General features: G+C 47.0%; 1 protein-coding gene across 2 annotated transcripts; it reads left to right on the top strand.

Moving 5' to 3' along the window:
- Positions 1–276: 276 nt before the first annotated feature.
- Positions 277–16,590, top strand: LOC123852433 (glutathione S-transferase theta-2B-like). Of its 2 annotated transcripts, none has more exons than XM_064577556.1 (5): positions 277–436; positions 14,658–14,745; positions 15,641–15,791; positions 15,879–16,052; positions 16,381–16,590. In XM_064577556.1, the coding sequence occupies exons 1-5, from the start codon at positions 280–282 to the stop codon at positions 16,588–16,590; spliced, it is 780 nt and encodes a 259-aa protein (XP_064433626.1). In that variant the 5' UTR covers positions 277–279. The 2 variants fall into 2 exon arrangements, with proteins under 2 accessions (XP_064433626.1, XP_064433627.1); XM_064577557.1 differs by having other exon boundaries at positions 15,879–16,010.
- The last annotated feature ends 6,146 nt before the right edge of the window (positions 16,591–22,736 follow it).

Here is a 22,736-nt window from a genome sequence, read left to right on the forward strand (position 1 = left end):
GGGCAGGTCACCGCGCCCCGCAATATTAGCAGCTCGGTGTGCACGGAACTCTCGCACAACACCTGCGATCCGGCGCCGCGCGGGCTCGGCCCGGAAGGACCAAGTCTAGAGCCCGGGCAGGGTCGCAGCTGGAGCTGGGGGGGCGGGGGGGGGGGGCGGGGCGGGGCAGGGTAGGCACTGGTTGGGGCAACTCCCTGGGCAGTGCTCTCTAGCCCACTGGTGGAAGCCCCAGGGGGGCGGGGCCCGAGACCCTATATCTCAGAGCGCCCTAATCCTGCCATGGTCGCTGTACTGGAGTGCTGTCGTCTCGTCCGCGCTGCCACCGCCATGGGCCTGGAGCTCTACCTGGACCTGCTGTCCCAGCCCTGCCGCGCCGTCTACATCTTCGCCAAGAACCGCATCCCCTTCAAGCTGTGCACAACGGAGGTGTTAAAAGGTGGGTCCAGGCCAGCTCTTCAGGTGTCCATAATCCCCGCGGGAACCACAGGCTCCTGGCCCTGCAGCTTCCTTCTCTTCCAGACAATTCCAGCTGCCCGTAGCCCTGGGAGCCCGCAGGATGAGGAGAACAAAGGCAAAGGAAATGTAGATAAAGATGAAATTTCCATACAACTTGTAGCCCATTGACAAGTGCTTGGGACCCGCAGAGTATGACAAGCCTCCAAGAACTCACACTGTCTTTTTTTTTTCCTTTTTAAAGATGCATTTATTTTAGAGAGAGTGTATGTAGGTGGGAGGGGTAGAGGGAGAGGGAGAGAGAGTCTCAGGCATAGAACCCACACGGAGCTCCATCCATGACCCTGAGATCACGACCTCAGTCAAGAGTCGGGTGCTCAACCAACTGTGCCCCCCAGGCACCCCTACAGATGATTTAAAAAAATTTTTTTTATTATGTTCAGTTAGCCACCATATAGTACATCATTAGTTTCAGATGTAGAGTTCAGTAATTCATCAGTTGCATATAACACCCAGTGCTTATCACATCAGGTGCCCTCCTTAATGTCCATCACCCTATACCTCCGCCCCCCCTCCCCTCCAGCAACCCTCAGTTTCTTTTCCATAGTTAAGAGTCTCTCACGGTTTGTCTCCCTCTGATTCTCCCCACCCTTCAGTTTTCCCTCCCTTCCCCTATGGTCATCCATGCTACTCCTTACATTCCACATACGAGGTGAAACCATATGAAAATTGTCTTTCTCTGCTTGACTTATTTCACTTAGTATAATACCCTCCAGTCCCATCCATGTCGATGCAAATGGTGGGTATTCATCCTTTCTGATGACTGAATTATCCATTGTGTATATGTACTACATCTTTATCCATTCATCTGTTGAAGGGCATCTCTGCTCTTTCCACAGTTTAGCTATTGTGGACATTGCTGCTATGAACGTTGGGGTGCTTGTGCCCCTTCTTTTCACTACATCTGTATCTTTGAGGTGAATACCTAGTAGTACAATTGCTGGGTCGTAGGGTAGCTCTATTTTTAACTTTTTGAGGAACCTCCATCCTGTTTTCCAAAGTGGCTGTACCAGCTTGCTTTGCTACCAACAGTGTAAGAGGATTCCCTGTTCTCCACATCCTCTCCAACATTTGTTGTTTCTTGCCTTGTTAATTTTTGCCATTCTAAGTGGTATAAGGTGGTATCTCATTGTGGTTTTGATTTGAATTTCCGTGATGGCTAGTGATGTTGAACATTTTTCATGTGTCTGTTAGCCATTTATATGTCTTCTTCGGAGAAGTGTCTGTTCATGTCTTCTGCCCATTTTTTGACTGGATTATTTGTTTTTTTGGGTGTTGAGTTTGAGAAATTCTTTATAGATCTTGGATACCAGTCCTTTATATGTAATGTCATTTGCAAATATCTTCTCCCATCCCGTGGGTTGTCTCAGTTTTGTTGACTGTTTGCTTTGCTGTGCAGAAGCTTTTTATCTTGATGAAGTCCCAAAAGTTCATTCTTGCTTTTGTTTCTCTTGCCTTTGGAGATGTATCTTGAAAGAAGTTGCTGTGGGGGCGCCTGGGTGGCTCAGTTGGTTAAGCGACTGCCTTCGGCTCAGGTCATGATCCTGGAGTCCCTGGATCGAGTCCAGCATCGGGCTCCCTGCTCGGCGGGGAGTCTGCTTCTCCCTCTCCCACTCCCCGTTTGTGTTCCCTCTCTCGCTGTGTCTTTCTCTGTCAAATAAATAAATAAAATCTTAAAAAAAAAGAAAGAAAGAAAGAAGTTGTTGTGGCCGATGTCAGAGGTTACTGCCTATGTTCTCTTCTAGGATTTTGATGGATTCCTGTCTCACATTGAGGTCTTCCATCCATTTTGAGTTTATCTTTGTGTAGGGTGTAAGAGAATGGTTGAGTTTCATTCTTCGTATGTAGCTGTCCAATTTTCCCAGCGCCATTTATTGAAGAGAGTGTCTTGTTTCCATTGGATGTTTTTTCCTAATTTGTCAAAGATTAGTTGACCATAACGAGTTGAGAGTCCATTTCTGGAGTCCACTAACGTAAGTGCTTTACTAGAGATAAAAAGCAATCTTAGCTCGACAATAGCCAGACCTTCAGAATCCTGTATGTCTACTTTAACATATGAAAATCCTTTTGGAGGGGCGCCTGGGTGGCTCAGTTGTTAAAGCGTCTGTCTTTGGCTCAGGTCATGGTCCCAGGGTCCTGGGATCGAGCCCCACATCGGGCTCCCTGCTCCGTGGGAGGCCTGATTCTTCCTCTCCCACTCCCACTGCTTGTGTTCCCTCTCTCGCTGGGTCTCTCTCTGTCAAATAAATAAAATCTTAAGAAAAAAAAAGAAAATCCTTTTGGAAACTTCCTTTGTCTTTACCCTTTCCCAACTCAAAAGTATATAACCAATCACTTCTTACAATCCCAGTGGAGCTCTGCCCACGGGTCCTGTCCCACACTTTAATAAAAACACCTTTTTGTACCAAAAACATCTCAAGAATTATTTCTTGACCATTCACTCCCAGCTCACATCAAATCTTTTTGAACCCTGATCAGGGGGCCTGAGTCTTCTCATCTGGACTCTGAGCCTCTGTGCAGACTTGGTGAGTGCTTACTTCCTCTTCTCTTCCTTTATGTTCATTTCAGGGGCTTTTCAAGGAGTACCTCTTATTGGAACACTTTCATGTTGATTGCTCAGGCTGCAGTCCTCTAGCCCGTGGCTATTCAATAGGGAAGAGAAAGCCTGCGTTTTGGATGGAAGTTAGTATTCTGGCTGGGATGGTCATAAGACCCAGAAACTTGACGCCCTCTCTTTATTCCCATCCTCATACAAAGTCGTCTGTCTTGGGCATGGGACAGTCACCTAAGTCACAAGCATGGCTGCCAGTCTTAAGACTCCCATGTGAGGTTTCCTCCTCATTGGTCCAAGGGGATCCCCTTCACATCTCTGGTCTAGCCACTTCTGGCCACGAAACCTCTGCCCAGCACCAGCTGAAACCAGTACCTGATTGAATTAAAACCCAGCTGGGGGTGGCATCTGATTTTGGCTGAGGTCATGATCTCAGGGTCCTCGGAATGAGTCCCCTGTCATCCCCCTGTCAAGCCCTGTGTTGGGCTTCACGCTCAGTGAGGAGTCTGCTTCTCCCTCTCCCTCTGCCCCTCTCCCCATTTGTGCTTGTGCACTCTCTCTCTCTCAAAATCTTATTTTAAAAAAAGATTTTATTTGTTTATTTGACAGAGAAAGAGAAAGAGCACAAGTAGGGAGTGCAGCGGGCAGAGGGAGAAGCAGACTCCCTGTCGATCAGAGAGCCCAATGTGGGGCTCGATCCCAGGACTGTGGGATCATGACCTGAGCCGAAGGCAGATGCTTAACGACTGAGCCACCCAGGTGACCCTCAAATAAAATCTTAAAAACAAAAACAAAAACAAAAAACCAACTGGGGACTGTTTCCTAGGTAAGTTTGCTGTAAAGACTGAATGTGTTGGAATGTTGCTTAGACCATGGTTGATTTCCATCTTCACTGTTTCCTGTCAATGTCCCCTACTATTTAAATTACAAAATCAGGTAATTTCCCCTTGTAAAACTTTTCTAGTGTTTCCCATGGGTTAAAAAGGGCCGATTCTTTGTGGCTCAGTGTTTTGGTGGATGTTTTTGCCTGGGATGCAATGGGGAAGCGGGGGTGGGGGAATGGGAGGGGACATGCTGGCATCCCTCCTACAGGGCTGGGTGGTGGTCATAGCCATTTCTGTCCAGGGATGCCTCCAGTCTCTTTGACACCAGGAACCTCTGACATATCCTGCATGGAATAATCCCTGGGAGTTGTGTGTGTCGGGGGGGTTCCTCGGTAATAGACCTTCTCTCCTTTTTTAGGAGCATGGGATCTTCTTCATTTCCCAAGGACTCTCCCTTGGGATGCCTTTTTTTTTTTTTTAAAGATTTTATTTATTTGACCGTGAGAGATACAGCGAGAGAGGGAAACACAAGCAGGGGGAGTGGGAGAGGGAGAAGCAGGCTTCCCGCTGAGCAGGGAGCCCAATGCGGGGCTCGATCCCAGGACCCCGGGATCATGACCTGAGCCGAAGGCAGACACTTAACAATGAGCCACCCAGACGCCCCTGGGATGCCTTTTAACCCCCTGGAAACTATTCAGATCTCACGATTTAAGAAAAAGATGACTGATCTTCTGTAACACTGCATGGCCTCAGTACTCCTTAGAGACAAGGAAAAATGGCCCATTTAAAAAAAAAAAAGATTTTATTTATTTACTTGACAGAGACAGCACAAGCAGGCAGAGTGGCAGGCAGAGGGAGAGGGAGAAGCAGGCTTCCTGCTGAGCAGGGAGCCTGATGCGGGGCTCCATACCAGGACCCGGGATCATGACCTGAGCCGAAGGCAGATGCGTAACCCACTGAGCCATCCAGGTGCCCTGGAAAAATGGCCCATTAACGAGACATTAAACTTCAATAAGATCTATCAGTTAGATCTCTTCTGCAGGAAACAGGGCAAATGGACAGAAGTATGCATGGCCCTAAATCAGGACCCTGACCTAAGGATCTCTTGTAGAATGTGTTTGGCTGCCAACCAGGCTAACAAGCCGCCTCCCTATATATAGGATAATGATAATGTAAAGAGGCCACTATTTAGAGGAGGCCACTATCCTCCTCTATTTAATAAATACAGATTGCTGGAGGAAACCCAGGCCATCCCGACGAAGGGGATGTTGACTCTCTCACTGGGCCTCCTAATAGACCCAGGTTATTCTTGTTGCATGTGGGGCTTCTCCCTCATTCATTTCCCAGGTTAATGGTTATGATGATTGGAGCGAATTGTCTCTGGTTAGTCTACCTCTGACGGGGACTTTAAGGAATATTCCCAAGCCACTGCCGAAACTCCTTTTGTTTCAGTGAAGTTCCCTGTCTTCTTTGGCCCAACATGAACTGCCAGTCTTCACTTGTTGGTGGAAGAAAAGCATGTATCTGCTCTTCTGTCTGAGCTGATGAGCTTTAGAACTGGGAGTCCTTTCTTTGCCCTCTGGGAGAAAAACATTGAGCTGATGAGCTTTAGAACTGGGAGTCCTTTCTCTGCCCTCTGGGAGAAAAACATGCATCGGCTCTTCTGTCTGAGCTGATGAGCTTTAGAACTGGGAGTCCTTTCTCTGCCCTCTGGGCATTTCTCCACCTCCAGCCTTGTTGGCCGCACCTCACCTCTTCTGCCATCCTCTTGCCTTCCTGTTTCTGCACCACCTTGGGTGCGGCCTGCATCACTGGCTCCTATGACCAGCCTGGTGCCTGCTCCTAGCCTCGCTGCCAAGGAATGAGGAGCACCCCCTTGGACTTACACCACCCACTTCAGATTTCCCCACTGGTGTCCAGGTAAAGATTGACAGTGGGGAACAACTTGATTGACTTCTAAGTAGATGCCAGTGGAACAATTTGGTATTTACACTAATTTAAGTTTGTTGATTTAATTATGATAGACACATTCTTTAGACTTAGCGTTAAATGTAAAACTTTTATCCTACCAAGGGTTACTGAAGGTCAAACAAGCGTCTATTATCTCTTTTGCAATTTGTCAGCAAAAAAGATGGCTTAAAATGATGATTGATTTTTGTCCGTCTCCAAGTTTTCATGGGTCATTGTTTAGATAGCTTTCAAAGTCTTTGGTAACCTGAAACTTTAAAGTTGTGCTTGGATGCTAAATTGGACTGAATTCATTGGACATCTAAGTCTTTTCCAAATGAGATAAAATACTAATGCATTGATTACTGAATGTAGGTTTGTGCTTTTGGCTTATTGTAGAGAAGCTGAGGATACTTGGGTTTGTTGGTAAACAGGCTGTGTGCTTCACTGAAAGATTGTAGTATGGAAACACAGGTTTTTGATTTTATTTATTTTTAAGATTTTATTTATTTATTTGACAGAGAGATAGCGAGCGAGCACAAACAGGGGGAGAGGCAGAGGGAGAAGCAGACTCCCTGCTGAGCAGGGAGCCTGACTTGGGGCTCTAACCCAGGACCTTGGAATCATGACCTGAGCTGAAAGCAGACACTTAACTGAGCCACCCAGGTGCCCCTGGAAAAACAGGGTTTAAAAATGATGAGGGGTGCCTGAGTGTGGCAGAGCTCCCAGGTAATGGAGTGGGGAAGCCGGCTGCAGAGACGGAGCCGAGGCGTGGGCTCTCAGTTCAGGGTTGCCATAGACCGTGATCTGGGGCACAGTCGGGCCACTGCTCCTCCAGCAGGGACCCAGCAAGCGGCGGATCCGGGGAGACTCCCTTTCCTCCCCCGGGAGGAGCAGCGAGGGAGCGCACTGCAGGGATCTGCTGGGTTTGGAGATTCCACACGGGGTCGGATGCCCGAGATAGAAACGCAGGGTCACAGGCTGGGTGAGCATGGAGTGCGGCCGGAGCCAGGGGAGACTGGAGTGACTGACTGCTTTTCTCTGGGGGCTCACTGAGGAGTGGGGCCCCAAGTTCTCGGCTCCTCCTGGGGCGGAGATTGGGAAGCCACCATTTTCACTCTTGGCCTCCAAAGCTGTACAGAAAGCTTGCAGGGAACAAAAGCTCCCAAGAGCAAACCCGAGCAGATTACTTAGTCGGGACCGGGCAAGGGCGGGGCAATTCCGCCTCTGGCAAAGACATTTGGGAACCACGGCAACAGGCCCCTCCCCCAGAAGATCGGCAAGAACAGCCAGCCAAGACCAAGTTTACCGATCAATGAGAACGGCAGAACTCCAGTGCTAGGGGAATACTGCACATAGAATCCATGGCGTTTTTCCCATGATTCTTTAGTCTTTCAAAGTTAATTTTTAAAATTTTCTTTATTTTTTTTCTTTTTCTATTTTTTTTTCAATTTTTCTTCTTTCCTTTTTCTTTTTAAAGATTTTATTTATTTATTTGACAGAGAGAGACAGAGAGAGAGGGAACACAAGCAGGGGGAGTGGGAGAGGGAGAAGCGGGCTCCTGGCTAAGCAGGATATGGGGCTCGATCCCAGGACCCTGGGATCATGACCTGAGCCAAAGGCAGATGCCCAACAACTGAGCCACCCAGGTGCCCCACCCCCTTTTTTTTCCCTTTCTCCCCTCCTCCCCCTGGTTTCAGGTCTCTTCTGATTTGTTTAGTATATATTTTTCTGGGGTCGTTGTTACCCTTCTAGCATTTTGTTCTCTATTCTTCTCTGGACAAAATGACAAGACAGAAAAACTCACCTCAAAAAAAAAGAACAAGAGGCAGTACCGACTGCCAGGGACCTAATCAATATGGACATTAGTAAGATGTTGGAACTAGAGTTCAGAATGACGATTATAAAGATACTAACTGGGCTTTGAAAAAGCATAGAATATACTAAAGGATCCTTTTCTGGAGAAATAAAAGAACTAAAATCTAACCAAGTCAAAGTCAAAAGGGCTATTAATGAGGTGCAATAAAAAAATGGAGGCTCTGCTAAGATAAATGAGGCAGAAGAGAGAATTAGTGATATAGAAGACCAAATGATGGAAAATAAAGAAGCTGAGAAAAAGAGAGATAAACAACTACTGGATCATGAGGGGAGAATTCAAGAGATAAGTGATACCATAAGATGAAATAGTATTAGAATAATTGGGATCCCAGAAGAAGAAGAAAGAGAGAGGGGGCAGAAGGTATATTGGAGCAATTATAGCAGAGAACTTCCCTAATTTGGAGAAGGAAACAAGCATTAAAATCCAGGAGGCACAGAGAACCCCCCTCAAAATCAATAAAAATAGGTCAACACCCTGACATCTAATAGTAAAACTTACAAGTCTCAGAGACAAAGAGAAAATCCTAAAAACAGCTCGGGACAAGAGGTCTGTAACCTTCAATGGTAGAAACATTAGATTGGCAGCAGACCTATCCACAGAGACCTGGCAGGCCAGAAAGGACTGGCAGGATATCTTCAGAGCACTAAACGAGAAAAATATGCAACCAAGAATACTATATCCAGCTAGGCTGTCATTGAAAATAGGGGAGATAAAAAGCTCCCAGGACAAACAAAAACTAAAAGGATTTGCGAACACCAAACCAGCCCTACAAGAAATATTGAAAGGGGTCCTCTAAGCAAAAAGAGAGCCTAAAAGCAACATAGACCAGAAAGGAACACAGACAATATACAGTAACAGTCACCTTACAGGCAATACAATAGCACTAAATTCATATCTTTCAATGGTCACCCTGAATGTAAATGGGCTAAATGCCCCAATCAAAAGACACAGGGTATCAGTTTGGATTAAAAAAAAAAAGACCCATCGATATGGTCTCTGCAAGAGACAAATTTTAGACCCAAAGACACCTCCAGATTTAAAGTGAGGGGGTGAAAAACCATTTACCATGCTAATGGGCATCAAAAGAAAGCTGGGGTGGCAATCTTTATATCAGACAAATTAGATTTTAAACCAAAGACTGTAATAAGAGATGAAGAAGGACACTATATCCTACTTAAAGGGTCTATCCAACAAGAAGATCTAACAATTTTAAATATCTATGCCCCTAACATGGGAGCTGCCAATTACATAAGCCAATTTTTTTTTAAAGATTTTATTTATTTATTTGAGAGAGTGAGAATGAGAGAGAGTACATGAGATGGGGAAGGGTCAGAGGGAGAAGCAGGCTCCTCACTGAGCAGGGAGCCCGATGCGGGACTCGATCCCGGGACTCCAGGATCATGACCTGAGCCGAAGGCAGTTGCTTAACCAACTGAGCCACCCAGGCGCCCACATAAGCCAATTAATAACAAAATCAAAGAAACACATCAACAATAATACAATAATAGTAGGGGACTTTGATCCCCAAACCAGACAAAGACCCCATCAAAAAGGAGAACTACAGACCAATATCCCTGATGAGCATGGATGCAAAAATTCTCACCAAAATACTAGCCAATAGGATCCAACAGTACATTAAAAGGATTATTCACCACGACCAAGTGGGATTTATTCCTGGGCTGCAAGGTTGGTTCAACATGCACAAATCAATCAGTGTGATACAATACATCAATAAAAGAAAGAACAAGAACCATATGATCCTCTCAATAGATGCGGAAAAAGCATTTGACAAAGTACAGCATCCTTTTTTGATTAAAACTCTTCAGAGTGTAGGGATAGAGGGTACATACCTCAATACCATAAAAACCATCTATGAAAAACCCACAGCAAATATCATTCTCAATGGGGAAAAACTGGGAGCTTTCCCCCTAAGGTCAGGAACATGGCAGGGATGTCCACTATCACCACTGCTATTCAAGATAGTCCTAGAAGTCCTAACCACAGCAATCAGAAAACAAAAAGAAAGAAAAGGCATCCGAATTGGCAAAGAAGCCAAACTCTCACTCTTTGCAGATGATAAGATACTTTATGTGGAAAACCCAAAGGACTCCACCCCAAAACTGCTAAAACTCATACAGGATTTCAGTAAAGTGGCAAGATATAAAATCATTGCACAGAAGTCAGTTGCATTTCTATACACCAACAACAAGACAGAGGAAAGAGAAATTAAGGAGTCGATCCCTTTACAATTGCACCAAACCCGTAAGATAACTAACAATAAATCTAACCAAAGAGGCAAAGAATCTGTACTCAGAAAACTATAGAATACTCTTTTAAGAAATTGAGGAAGGCACAAAGAAATGGAAAAACGTTCCATGCTCATGGATTGAAAGAACAAATATTGTGAAGATGTCAATGCTACCTAGAGCAGTCTATATACATTTAATGCAATCCCTATCAAAATACCATCCACTTTTTAAAGAAATGGAACAAATAATCCTAAAATTTGTATGGAACCAGAAAAGACCCCGCATAGCCAGAGGAAAGTTAAAAAAGAAAAGCAAAGCTGGTGGCGTCACAATTCTGGTCTTCAAGCTCTATTACAAAGCTGTCATCAACAAGACAGTTTGGTACTGGCACAAAAACAGATGCACAGATTAATGGAACAGAATAGAGAGCCCAGAAATGGACCCTCAACTCTATGGTCAACTCATCTTTGACAAAGCAGGAAAGAATGTCCAATGGAAAATAGACAGTCTCTTCAATAAATGGTGTTGGGAAAATTGGACAGCCACATGCAGAAGAATGAAACTGGCCCATTTCCTTACACCACACACAAAAATAGACTCCAAATGGATGAAAGGCCTAAATGTTAGATAGGAATCCATCAAAATCCTTGAGGGGAACACAGGCAACAACCTCTTCAACCTCAACTGCAGCAATTTCTTCCTAGAAACATTGCCAAAGGCAAGGGAAGCAAGGGCAAAAATGAACTATTGGGACCTCATCAAGATAAAAAGCTTCTGCACAGCAAAGAAAACAGTCAACAAAACCAAAAGACAACTGACAGAATGGGAGAAGATATTTGCAAATGACATCAGATAAAGGGCTAGTGTCCCCCAAAATCTATAAAGAACTTATCAAACTCAACACCCAGAGAACAAATAATCCAATCAAGAAATGGGCAGAAGACATGAATAGACATTTCTGCACAGAAGACATCCAAATGGCCAACAGACACATGAAAAAGTGCTCAACATCACTCGGCATACAAATACAAATCAAAACCTCAATGAGATACCACCTCACACCACTCAGAATGGCTAAAATTAAATAAGTCAGGAAACGACAGATGTTGGGGAGGGTGTGGAGAAAGGGGAATCCTCCTACCCTGTTGGTGGGAATGCAAGCTGAGGCAGCCACTCTGGAAAACAGTATGGAGGTTCCTCAAAAATTTAAAAATAGAGCTACCCTATGGACCCAGCAATTGCACTACTGGGTATTTACCCCAAAGATACAAATGTAGTGATCCAAAGGGGCACATGCACCCCAATGTTTATAGCAGCAATGTCCATGATAGCCAAACTATGGAAAGAGCCTAGATGTCCATCAACAGATGAATGGATAAAGAAGAAGTGGTATATATATACAATGGAATATTACGCAGCCATCAAAAAATGAAGTCTTTCCATTTGCAAAGACGTGGATGCAACTAGAGGGTATTATGCTAAGTGAAATAAGTCATTCAGAGAAACACAATTATCATATGATCCCACTGATTGAAGAAATGTGAGAAACAAGACAGCGTCATAGGTGAAGGGAGGGGAAAATGAAACAAGATGAAACCAGAGAGGAGACAAACCATAAGAGGCTCTTAATCTCACGAAATAAATTGAGGGTTCCTGGAGTGGAGGGGGGTGGGAGGGATGGGGTGGCTGGGTGATGGACACTGGGGAGGGTATGTGCTATGGTGAGCACTGTGAATTGTGTAAGACTGATGAATCACAGACCTGTACCCCTGAAACAAATAATACATTATAGGTTAATAAAAAAAAAATAAAAAAATTCTTCTGCTCAATGTAATTAAGACTGATGGAAATAAGAGGAGCAACTTTGTATGTAGGAAAGTAGGAGGGGTATCCAAGTAAGCGCTAAGGAATGGGAATACACTGTATAGAGGGTAAAGGAAAGTAATTTTGTCCTAAAATGAGACTGGTTGGTGAGAAAAGGCTTAGGTCAAAATTTGAATGAAAAAGAAAGCTGTAGGTTTATGAAGGGAAATGTTTGGAAAGGAATTTTATATGTGGTTAGGACTAAGGTTGAAATGAATGGATTTTAAAAGTACACTGTGGGGGGAGGGGCTCCTGGGTGGCTCAGTCGTTAAGCATCTGCCTTTGGCTCAGGTCATGGTCCCAGGGTCCTGGGATCGAGCTCTGCATGGGGCTCCCTGCTCATAGTTTGGCTCTCATGGACATGGGGAGACTGCTTCTCCCTCTCCCACTCCCTCTGCTTGTGTTTCTGCTCTTGCTATCTCTCTCTCTCTGTCAAATAAATAAATAAATAAAAGTACACTAGGGGATGCCTGGGTGGTTCAGTTGGTTGTGTCTGCCTTCGGTTCAGGTCTTGATACCAGGATCCTGGGATCAAGTCCGCATCAGGCTCCCTGCTCAGCAGGGAGTCTCCTTCTCCCTCTGCCCCTCCCCTGACTTGTGTGCTCTCTCTCAAATAAATAAATAAAATCTTTAAAAGGGCTTTTGACAAACACAGGCTTTTGATATCTTTAAAATCATAAAACCAAAATGGATAAGAATTTCCAGAACTGGGCGCCTGGGTGGCTCAGTTGGTTAAGCGACTGCCTTCGGCTCGGGTCATGATCCTGGAGTCCCTGGATCGAGTCCCACATCGGGCTCCCTGCTCGGCAGGGAGTCTGCTTCTCCCTCTGATCCTCTTCCCTCTCATGCTCTCTCTCATTCTCTCTCTCAAATAAATAAATAAAATCTTAAAAAAAAAAAAAGAATTTCCAGAACTAACTAAAAAAGCTGCATTCAAACTGAACAAGACTTAATTACAGGACTGAGGAAGATGACAATAGTTTTTGTGACTCTTGTTTTTTTTTTTTTTTTTTTTTTTTAAAGATTTTATTTATTTATTTGAGACAGAGAGAATGAGAGACAGAGAGCATGAGAGGGAGGAGGGTCAGAGGGAGAAGCAGACTCCCTGCCGAGCAGGGAGCCCGATGCGGGACTCGATCCTGGGACTCCAGGATCATGACCTGAGCCGAAGGCAGTCGCTTAACCAACTGAGCCACCCAGGCGCCCCTGTGACTCTTGTTTGAAACATTGCTGGTTCTCTGTTTCACTCTTCTAGATTAAGGAAACTTTAAGATATCCATGATATACAGAAATATGATAAAATATTCCTTTGTGAATATGTTGAAGCATTTAACTTTTCTCTACCTGAACCCTCTGAAATCCAGAAACTCTCAGTGATTGGGTGGTTCAGTTGGTTGGTGTGTTGGGCTCTTGGTTTTGGCTCAGGTCATGAGATCCAAGCACAGTGTAGAGTCTGATATTCTCTCTCCCTCTTCCTCTGCTGCTCGCGCGTGCTCTCTCTCCCTCTAAAATAAATAAATCTTTGGGCGCCTGGGTGGCTCAGTTGGTTAAGCGACTGCCTTCGGCTCAGGTCATGATCCTGGAGTCCCAGGATCGAGTCCCGCATCGGGCTCCCTGCTCAGCAGGGAGTCTGCTTCTCCCTCTCCTGCTCCCCCCTCTTGTGCTCTTTCTCTCTCTCAAATAAATAAATAAAATCTTTAAAAAAAAAAATAAATAAATCTTTTTTTTTTTTAAGATTTAAAAAATTTATTTGTATGTCAGAGAGAGAAAGAGCACAAGCAGGGAGAGCGGCAGGCAGAGCAGGCAGAGGGTTGGAAGGTGCAACTGATCATATATTTTGGAATTGGGGGGTGAGTAGAGACAAAGGGAGTCCCTAAAGGGATTTAAAGAAGACTAACAGGACCCTGGAGGTCTGGCTGTTGTCGAGCTAAGGTTGCAAAGCATTAACATTAAGGCAGTTGTGAATTCTTTGAGGAATGTCACACTCTTCCTGTCTCAGGTATCTATCAAAGGGCTGCAAGTTGTAAGGAAATTCAATTTTATCTACATTTCTTTTGCCTTTGTTCTCCTCTGGTATCTCCCACCAGAGATTGCTCTCTGCTGTGTGGCCTTGGATAGGTCGCAAGCCCTCTCTGAACCTTAGCTTTCCCCTCTGAGAAGGAGGATAATGTTACTTCTACTCTGTGGGATGGGTAGTAAATACCGAACTGGATTTTCACAGTTCCTGCCTTGAAAGCCTGTATTTTTTTTTTTTTTTTAAAGATTTTTTTATTTATTTGACAGAGAGATACATAGCAAGAGGGGAACACAAGCAGGGGAGTGGGAGAGGGAGAAGCAGGCTTCCCACCGAGCAGGGAGCCCGATGTGGGGCTCGATCCCAGGACCCTGGGATCAGGACCTGAGCTGAAGGCAGACGCTTAACGACTGAGCCACCCAGGCACCCCACCTGTATTTAAAGTCCTAAAGCCCTAAAGACCCTGAGGAGCTGGCCACCATGTGAGAGTTTAGAGGTGGGAATTGCTGAGCCTCGCCTCTTTGCCTCCCTTCCCCCTGCTCACCCCGGTCTGGCCGAAAAACTCCCTTTCACTCTTCGGGAGCACCTGGCTGTGCCCACCAAAACCCCTCAGCCGCCCTGGGAGGTGGTAGGGCAGGGAGGCCATCCCCATTCCTGGCCCCAAGGCCCGGCTGTGGCCCCACACAGCTCTCCCCAGAACCCCAGCTATTTCTTTTCGCCCAACCTGGCCTTGGGCTTCTGGCTGCGGAAGGGAGAGGGAGGGCACAGCGGCTGTGGTTCTTGCCCTGAAGGCCTTTTTTGACTTCTTCCTCCACAGGGCAGCTCCTGAGCAAGGAGTTCTTCCAGATTAATAGGCTGCAGAAGGTGCCCGTCCTCAAGGATGGTGACTTCATCTTGACTGAAAGGTGCTCTCCTTCCCTCTGTCCTCCTAAGCCCCCAGCCCACCTGGCCTCTGGCTGTCCCGCTGTGTGTCCTCTTAGACCCCATGTGGCAGGTGAGGGCAGAGGGAGGGGTGTGGTGAGAGCTGATAGCTGGGGTTGGGGGTGACCAGGATGCCTGGAAGCTGATGCAACATAGCTCTGTACCTCTCTTGTCTTCAGCCTCCTCTTCTGGACCCCAGGGCCTCCCCACCCCCAGATTGAGGGGCACTAGAAGAGGACATGAGGGCATTTGTCCAGTTGGACAGAGAGCAGGTTCAACACATGGAAGCTGAAAGGGCCTCTCCTGACTCCTCAGGCCACTCTCCAGAGTCGGCCAGGGCCTGAGGGGACAACTCATGGTGAGGGCCAGCCACCAGGCAGGTAGAGGACAAAAGGTCAGGCAGCTACAGGCGTGATGGCTGGGGGACCCATCAGAGGGGACCCACGACAGATCTGAGGACATGCTTCCCCTCCTGGTCCCCAACCCATACACTTGGACATGCAGGGGACTTGGTGCAAGAATCCAGAGGCCCAGAGAGCCTTTTCTGAGCTGTGTGGCCTCGGACAAGTCACTTAATTATTCTGAACCTTAGCTTCCTCACATGCAAATGGGATAACAAATCTCTACCTCACAGGGCGCTGCTGTGGTACCACAGAGATGAGCCTCTTAAAGGGCAAAGCGGACGGTCTGGCCAAGCGCCCATGCTTGAGACAGCAAAGGAAGGAGACTCAGGAGGGTACCATCAGGGAAGAGAGAGGAGGCAGTGCCCAGGGGAGCTGCAGAGGGGAGGCCACCAAGTACAGAGAAGCCCCAGAGCCGCTGAGGGAAAAGGCCATGAACCAGGATCCTCACAGCCACGGCTCCTGCCCTTATCTCTAGCTCCGCCATCCTGATTTACCTGAGCTCTAAGTACCAGACGGCGGACCACTGGTACCCATTTGACCTTCGGGCCCGAGCTCGTGTCCACGAGTACCTGGGCTGGCATGCTGACTGCATCCGTGGCACCTCTGGCGTGCCCTTGTGGACCCGGGTGAGGAGAGCCATCTGTGGGTTGTTGACTGTCAGGGACCTGGGAGGAGGCAGGGACCACAGCCTGAGCCCACCCTCTGCCCGTCAGGTGATAGCACCACTCATCGGGGTCCACGTGCCTGAGGAGAAGGTGGAGCGGAACAGGACCGCCATGGACAGGGTGCTGCAGCAGTTGGAGGACAAGTTCCTGGAGGACCGGGCCTTCCTCACAGGCCAGCAGGTGTCGCTGGCCGACCTCATGGCGCTGGGGGAGCTGATGCAGGTGTGAGCTTGGCCGGGGGAGCAGCATCTGTGGGCGGCATCCCTCCCGTCGCCACCCTCACTAGACGGAAACACTGAGGCACGCCTAGAGACAGCTAGGAATTTGCCCAGAATCACAGAGCAAGTTTCTGTCCGAACTGGTGCTCTCGCCCTGAACTTCTGCTTCCCTCCGGGGTGTGGTGTTTCATGCTGGTGCTCTCGGGCCCTGAGGCTGGCCACGCGTCCCTGGGCCTCACATGGGGGTTAGGGAGGGGACCTGACATCTGTGCCAGTGGTTCTGGTACTGGGGCCTCAGTATCACTGTAACTTTCCCATCCTTGTCCCTGCAGCCTGTGGCTATTGGCTATGACCTATTTGAGGGATGGCCGAGACCGGCAGCATGGCGTGAGCGAGTGGAGGCTTTCCTGGGTTCTGATCTGTTCCAGGAGACCCATGGTCCCATCCTAAACATCCTGGAGCAGGCGGTCAACAAACAAGTCCCGAAGCCGCCCCCAGAAGTCCATCCGTATATGCTGCTTCGTATTTCCAGGATCCCCTGAGGAGTCTGGAAGGGGGGCTGATGGTTGGAAGCCAGGAGATTAGCAATAAAGATCCATTCTTCGTTTCTTACTTGTCCTTTTTCATCCTTTCTATCTTGCCTCAGTCTCTTGTTTCTGACTCCTGGAGGAGCTCTGCCCAGGTAGGACATCTGATGTCCTTGGCAGTGCTGCTTCTCAGGTGGAGCAGATCTAATCAATAGAAGACTAAAATCCACCATATATAAAGAGATCTGCAAATTCAATAGCATGAAGAAAAACAAATCAACTTCAAATCAGCAAATGTCATTGGTCTTTTAAATATAAAGAAGACTTGCGGTGCCTGGATGGCTCAGTCGGTTAAGCATCCGACTCTTTTTTTTTTTTTAAAGATTTTATTTATTTATTTGACAGAGAGAGACACAGCGAGAGCAGGAATACAAGCAGGGGGAGTGGGAGAGGGAGAAGCAGGCTTCCTGCCGAGCAGGGAGCCCGATGCGGGGCTCGATCCCAGGACCCTGGGATCATGACCTGAGCCAAAGGCAGACGCTCAACGATTGAGCCACCCAGGCGCCTTGAAGCATCCGACTCTTGATTTCGGCCCAGATCATGATTTCAGGGTCTGAGATGGAGTCCTGTGTCCAACTCACACTCACCATGGAGTCTGCTTGTCCCTCTCCCTCTATTCCTCCCCACACTTGCACTCTCTCTCTCTCTCTGAATAAATAAATAAAATCCTAAAAAAATATCATGAAGACTCAGACACTTGAATAAGAAACCAAGAATGATTGGTTTTGTTACACTGTCATATTATATGTATGTAATAAAAGTATGTCCCAGTAACTCTCACCATAGTTAATCAAAGCAACCTCACAGATAACAAATCAATATATAACATTGTTACCGGGGCAACAAAATGTTAAGAAATCCATTAGAATGGCAAACTACTAAAGGATATGGATGATGTTTGAAGGGCTGTGGTAGTGGTTTTTGAAGTCTGGGAAACATACAAGACTTAACAAGCACTCCTGTCTTCCAGTGCGGTTTCAGTTAAGAGCAAACAGTGGGGTTATAGGGTTGTTGCACAAGCCACCATGTCTATCAGCTGGATTTATCTGTGTGACAGAGCCCACACCAGTTACTTTAACGGAGAGAATTTAATATAAAGAAATGGTGGGGCGCCTGGGTGGCTCAGTTGGTTTAGCGTCCCACTCTTCATCTCGGCTCAGGCCTCGATCTCAGGGGTCATGAGTTCAAACCCCGCATTGGGCTCCATGCTGGATGGGAGCCTCCATCACCATCATCATCATCATCAAAACATTAAGAATTGGTCACTGGGCATTATAGAACTCCATAGGCAGAGAAACCCCAGATTATCACAGAGACAGCCATTCACCCTAGGGCTGGGGCGGTGGGGGTGGACCAAGGGAGGAAATTGGAATTCTCAAAATGTAGGTGCTGGAGGAGACGCCCTGTGGAAGTCAGACTTCTGAGGAGGGTGCTGCTACCTCCAAAACCCCGAGGAGAGTCCCATGGGGCTGAGATTAGACCTTGGAGAAGGAGCACTGGTTGGAGGGTACTCCCATCTCAGGGTGAATGAAAACATGGGTCCTAGGAGTGTTGGAAAATTGCAAATCGAGTTCAACTGCACTTATGGGAGAATTCCTGACACCTGAGCAAAGACTTCTCGGTGTGGGCATGTTGACAGAGTCAGGAACCTTTGACCTCCTCCAGCCTCCCACTCAGTTCATGGTATTCGATGTTTTTTAGGGCAAGGCTTAACCCTGTCTCTAATACCCCGCGGTGTATGGCACGATCTAAATTGGAGAAACCAGTACCCAGTTGCCTCCTTGTAGCCGTTTCTGCCTGGGAATCAAAATGTCTCCATCTATTTGAACAGGAGGGCTAGAATAGAAAAACAACGCTGAGGACAATGGGTTTCCCCACAGGAGATTTTATGCCTAACCAAAATAGCACTCTTGTGGGAAGGTAAAAAATGTCAGCTGTGCACCTGTCCCAGGCTACCTAACAAAAACGAGGTGTGTCCGAGTGGGGCAGTTCAACCACACGGGAGAGAAGACGTTGGTCCAAGACTCTACTGACATCTGGAATTCTGGGTAGGAAGCAAAAGGCTCAATCCCAGGTGTAGCCCCCCGCCGCCCCGCCAACTGACTGTGATGACGTCCCTGACAATGATGGAGGGGGGCTTGAAACAAAGCCCTGGGCTAGGTGGGAGGCTTCTGTCTTCAAGTCCGTGAGGTGGACTAGCTTTGGCTGATGGTTTGACGTTTCTTCTGTATTCCCTGGAACTGCCTCCTAATCTTGGGCTCGTTGCAGGGTTTTAGTTTTGATGTGTCAGGTTCCTGCATCTTCATTCTGGAGTGTCCTTCCAGGCAGTGAAAGAGTCAGCCTCCAGCGGCCCTCCTGGTGAATCCCCAGCTGTGGGAACAAGGCGCCCCCCAAAATTTATTTATTAAAGTTGGTGGGTTTTTTGTTTTGTTCTGTTTTTTTAGCAGACACACAATGTTATACCAGTCTCAGGCATACAGTGTAGTGATTCGACAACTCTATACATCATGCTGTGTTCACAAATGTAGGCACCATCTGTCATCACCCAATGCCATTACGGTATCATGGACATATTCCCTATGCTGTGCTTTTCATCCCCGTGACTTTTTCATTCCGAAACTGGAAGCCTGTACCTCCCACTCCCCTTCGCCCATTTTGCCCACCCCCCACCCCCTTTCCCTCTGGCACCCATCAGTTTGTCCTCTGCATTTAAAGGTCTGATTCTGCGATCACGTGCCCTTTTTCGCTAGATATCACCACATTGCTGTCTGTGGAGATTGTCCTTAACACTTGTGGATTGCTTTTGTTAGTGTGCTTGGGGCGCCATACCAAAATACCACAGATGGGGGTGGGGTGGCGGGGAGCTTAAACAACAAACTCATTTTCTCACAGTTCTGGAGTCTGGAAGTCCAAGATTGAGGTGTTGGCAAGGTTGGTTTCTCCTGAGGCCTCTCTCCTGGGCTTGCAGACGGCCACCTTCTCCCTGTGTCCTCACGTGGTCTTTCCCCTGCACACGTGAGACACCTCTGTGTCTCTCTGTGGGTCCTAATCTCTCTTCTAAGGACGCCAGTCAGATCGGATTAGGGCCCACGGCGGCGGGGGGGGAGGGTTAGGACCTCGACATAGAGGTGTGGGGGGAAGGACGCATAACATGACATGCATGCACGTGCTCTGTGCTGAGAAGCTTGACCGTGGCAGGCTGATGGGGACAGAGTGGATTCTTATGCTAGTTTCCCTGGGGATTTACATTTTTAGAATAAAACTGGGTACTTTTCAAGTGTTAGGAGCCTTTTGCATTTCTTCTCCTGTGACCTTTTCATGTCATTTGTGAAGGGCCCTCATACCTAAGGATGGCATTTGGGATCTGGATGGATAAGCATCTTTGAACCCTCCGCTCTAATTGAGGCTTATACTGGTACAGCAGCAAAGTCCCCTGGCCTCACCCAGCTGTCGCTGGCTTCCCCGAGATGGGATTTCTGGGGGCCGTGCCCGGCCAAAGTCCTGCCACCCCAACCGTTCGCACTCCTCTTTTGTAGCCCCACGTCTGCCCTGTGGGCCTGGAGACTGGGGCTCCTTCCCACAGCCCCGCCTTAGATCTCCTCATCTCCTCATCTTTCTTTTCTTCCTGCTTGTACGCCCTTCTATTTCATGCTAGTGGGACCGAACCCAAGTTCATGTGTCCAACGCACAGCAGAGCCCATCACTGAGACACTGAGTGTGAAGGCTGCCACACAAAGATACAGGGGGCAAGCCTCAAACCTTCCCTAGTGTTGGCAAGGATGTGGAGAAAAAGGAACCCGTGTGCACTGTTGGTGGGGATGCAAACTTGAGCAGCCACTCTGTAAAACAGTGTGGAGGCTCCTCAGAATGTAAAAAATGGAAGCATATGGTCAAGTAGTTCCATTACTGGGTATTTCCCCAAAGAATTTGAAAACATTAATTCAAAAACATATATGCAACCTTGGGGTGCCTGGGTGGCTCAGTCAGTTAAGTGTCTGCCTTCGGCTCAGGTCATGATCCCAGGGTCCTGGGATCGAGCCCCGCATCGGGCTCCCTGCTCGGCGGGGAGCCTGCTTCTCCTTCTTTCTCTGCCTGCCACTCTGCCTACTTGTGTTTTCTCTCTCTGTCAAATGAATAAATAAAATCTTAAAAAAAAAAGAAACAAAAAGCAACAAAAAAACATATATGCAACCCTATGTTTATTGCAGCATTATTTACAACAACCAAATTATGGAAGCAGCCCAAGCGTCCATCAATAGATGAATGGATAAAGTATATATATATATATATATATATATATATATATATATATATGCATAATGGAATATTATTCAGCCATAAAAAGAATGAAATATTGGCGTTTGCAATGACATGGATGGAGCTATAGAGTATTATGCTAAGTGAAATAAGTCAGTCAGAGAAAGACAAATACCATATGATTTCACTCATATATGGAATTTAAGAAACAAAACAAATGAACAAAGAAAAAAAAAACCTAGACTGTTAACTCTAGAGAACAAACTGGTGGTCACCAGAGGGGAGGTGGGTAGGGGGATGGGTGAAATAGGTGTTGGGGATGAAGAGTACACTTACCATGATGAGCACGAGTAAAGGATAGAATTGTTGATGGGGCACCTGGGTGGCTCAGTCGGTTAAGCGGCTGCCTTCAGCTCAGGTCATGATCCCAGGGTCCTGGGATCGAGCCCCACATTGGGCTCCCTGCTCTGCGGAAAGCCTGCCTCTCCCTCTCCCACTCCCCCTGCTTGTGTTCCTGCTCTCGCTGTTTCTCTCTCTGTCGAATAAATAAATAAAATCTTTAAAAAAAAAAAAAAGAATAGAATTGTTGAATCACTATATTGTACACCTGAGACTAATATAATACTATATGTTAACTAAACTGGAATTAAAATAAAAAAATAATCTATCTGAAGGAGATTTTAAAAAACTAAAATAGGGGCTCCTGGGTGGCTCTGTTGGTTAAGCATCCAACTCTTGATTTCGGCTCAGCTGGTGCTCTCAGGGTGGTGAGATCTGAGCCCCTAGTCTGGCTCTACGCTCAGCAGGGAGTCTGCTTGAGATTCTCTTCCTCTGCCCTTCTCCCACCTCGTGCATGTGCTCTCTCTCTCAAATAAATAAATAAATCTAAAATAAGATAAAATGAAATAAAATAAAATAAAATAAAACAAAACACATGCACACATCCCCGCCTACCTGAAGGGGTAGAGTCAGGGATTTTTAAAGGCCAGCAAGGGCCTCCTGCGTGGCTCAGTCGGTTAAGCATCTGCCTTCAGCTCAGGTCATGATCCCAGGGTCCTGGGATTGAATCCCCCATCGGACTCCTTGCTCAGTGGGGAGTCTGCTTCTCCCTCTGCCTGCAGCATCCCCTGCTTGTGCGCACGCTCTCTCTCTCCCTCTCACAAATAAATAAATAAAATCTAAAAAAAAAATAAAATAAAGGCCAGAGAAAGAGGATCTGGGTAAAGGGGAGAAGAGTCATGCGACTCAAGATCAGCCCCAGGGAGTTGCTGAGTATGGGAGGGTCGATTTCATTTTGTTGTGATCAAAGAGGAAGTCAGTGGTCCTGGGTTCTGCTGGCTTCTTTATGAAACCTTGAGCTCCTGCAAAACAACTAAATTAAATTCTGGTTATCATGTGTCAAGCATGAATATTATCTTACAGAAACAAGGTGACAGGGAATAAGCAGATTTGGGGGAGAGAGTTGAGCTGCACTACCTGCCCTGTTAACTATTTGGTGACCGGTTTCACTAGCATCCTAGTGGGCTCTAGGGAGGAAAGAACGTGGGCTCTAGGGAGGAAAGAACGTGGGCTCTAGGGAGGAAAGAACATAGCGTCTTTAACCATCACAAAGCCTACACCCTGTTTTTTTTTTTAAAGATTTTATTTATTTACTTGACACAGAGAGAGAGAGAGAGTCAAGCACAAGCACAAGCAGGGGGAGAAGCAGGCAGAGGGAAAGGGAGAAGCAGGCTCCCCACTGAGCAGGGAGCCCCACGTAGAGCTCTGATCCCAGGACCCTTAGACCATGACCTGAGCCAAAGGCAGACACTTAACCCACTGAGCCACCCAGGAGGTCCTACACC

The sequence above is a fragment of the Mirounga angustirostris genome, unplaced genomic scaffold (assembly GCF_029215605.1).
Source record: "Mirounga angustirostris isolate CCGP_5_RB_7025 unplaced genomic scaffold, mMirAng1.0.hap1 SCAF_14, whole genome shotgun sequence".
In the NCBI taxonomy this organism is placed as follows: Eukaryota; Metazoa; Chordata; class Mammalia; order Carnivora; family Phocidae; genus Mirounga; species Mirounga angustirostris.

Coding starts and splice junctions, on each gene's coding strand:
- LOC123852433 (XM_064577556.1), top strand. CDS start 280: ATGGTCGCTGTACTGGAGTGCTGTCGTCTCGTCCGCGCTGCCACCGCC. Junction 15,792..15,878: donor GCGTGCCCTTGTGGACCCGG/GTGAGGAGAGCC, acceptor TCTGCCCGTCAG/GTGATAGCACCACTCATCGG. Junction 16,053..16,380: donor CGCTGGGGGAGCTGATGCAG/GTGTGAGCTTGG, acceptor TTGTCCCTGCAG/CCTGTGGCTATTGGCTATGA.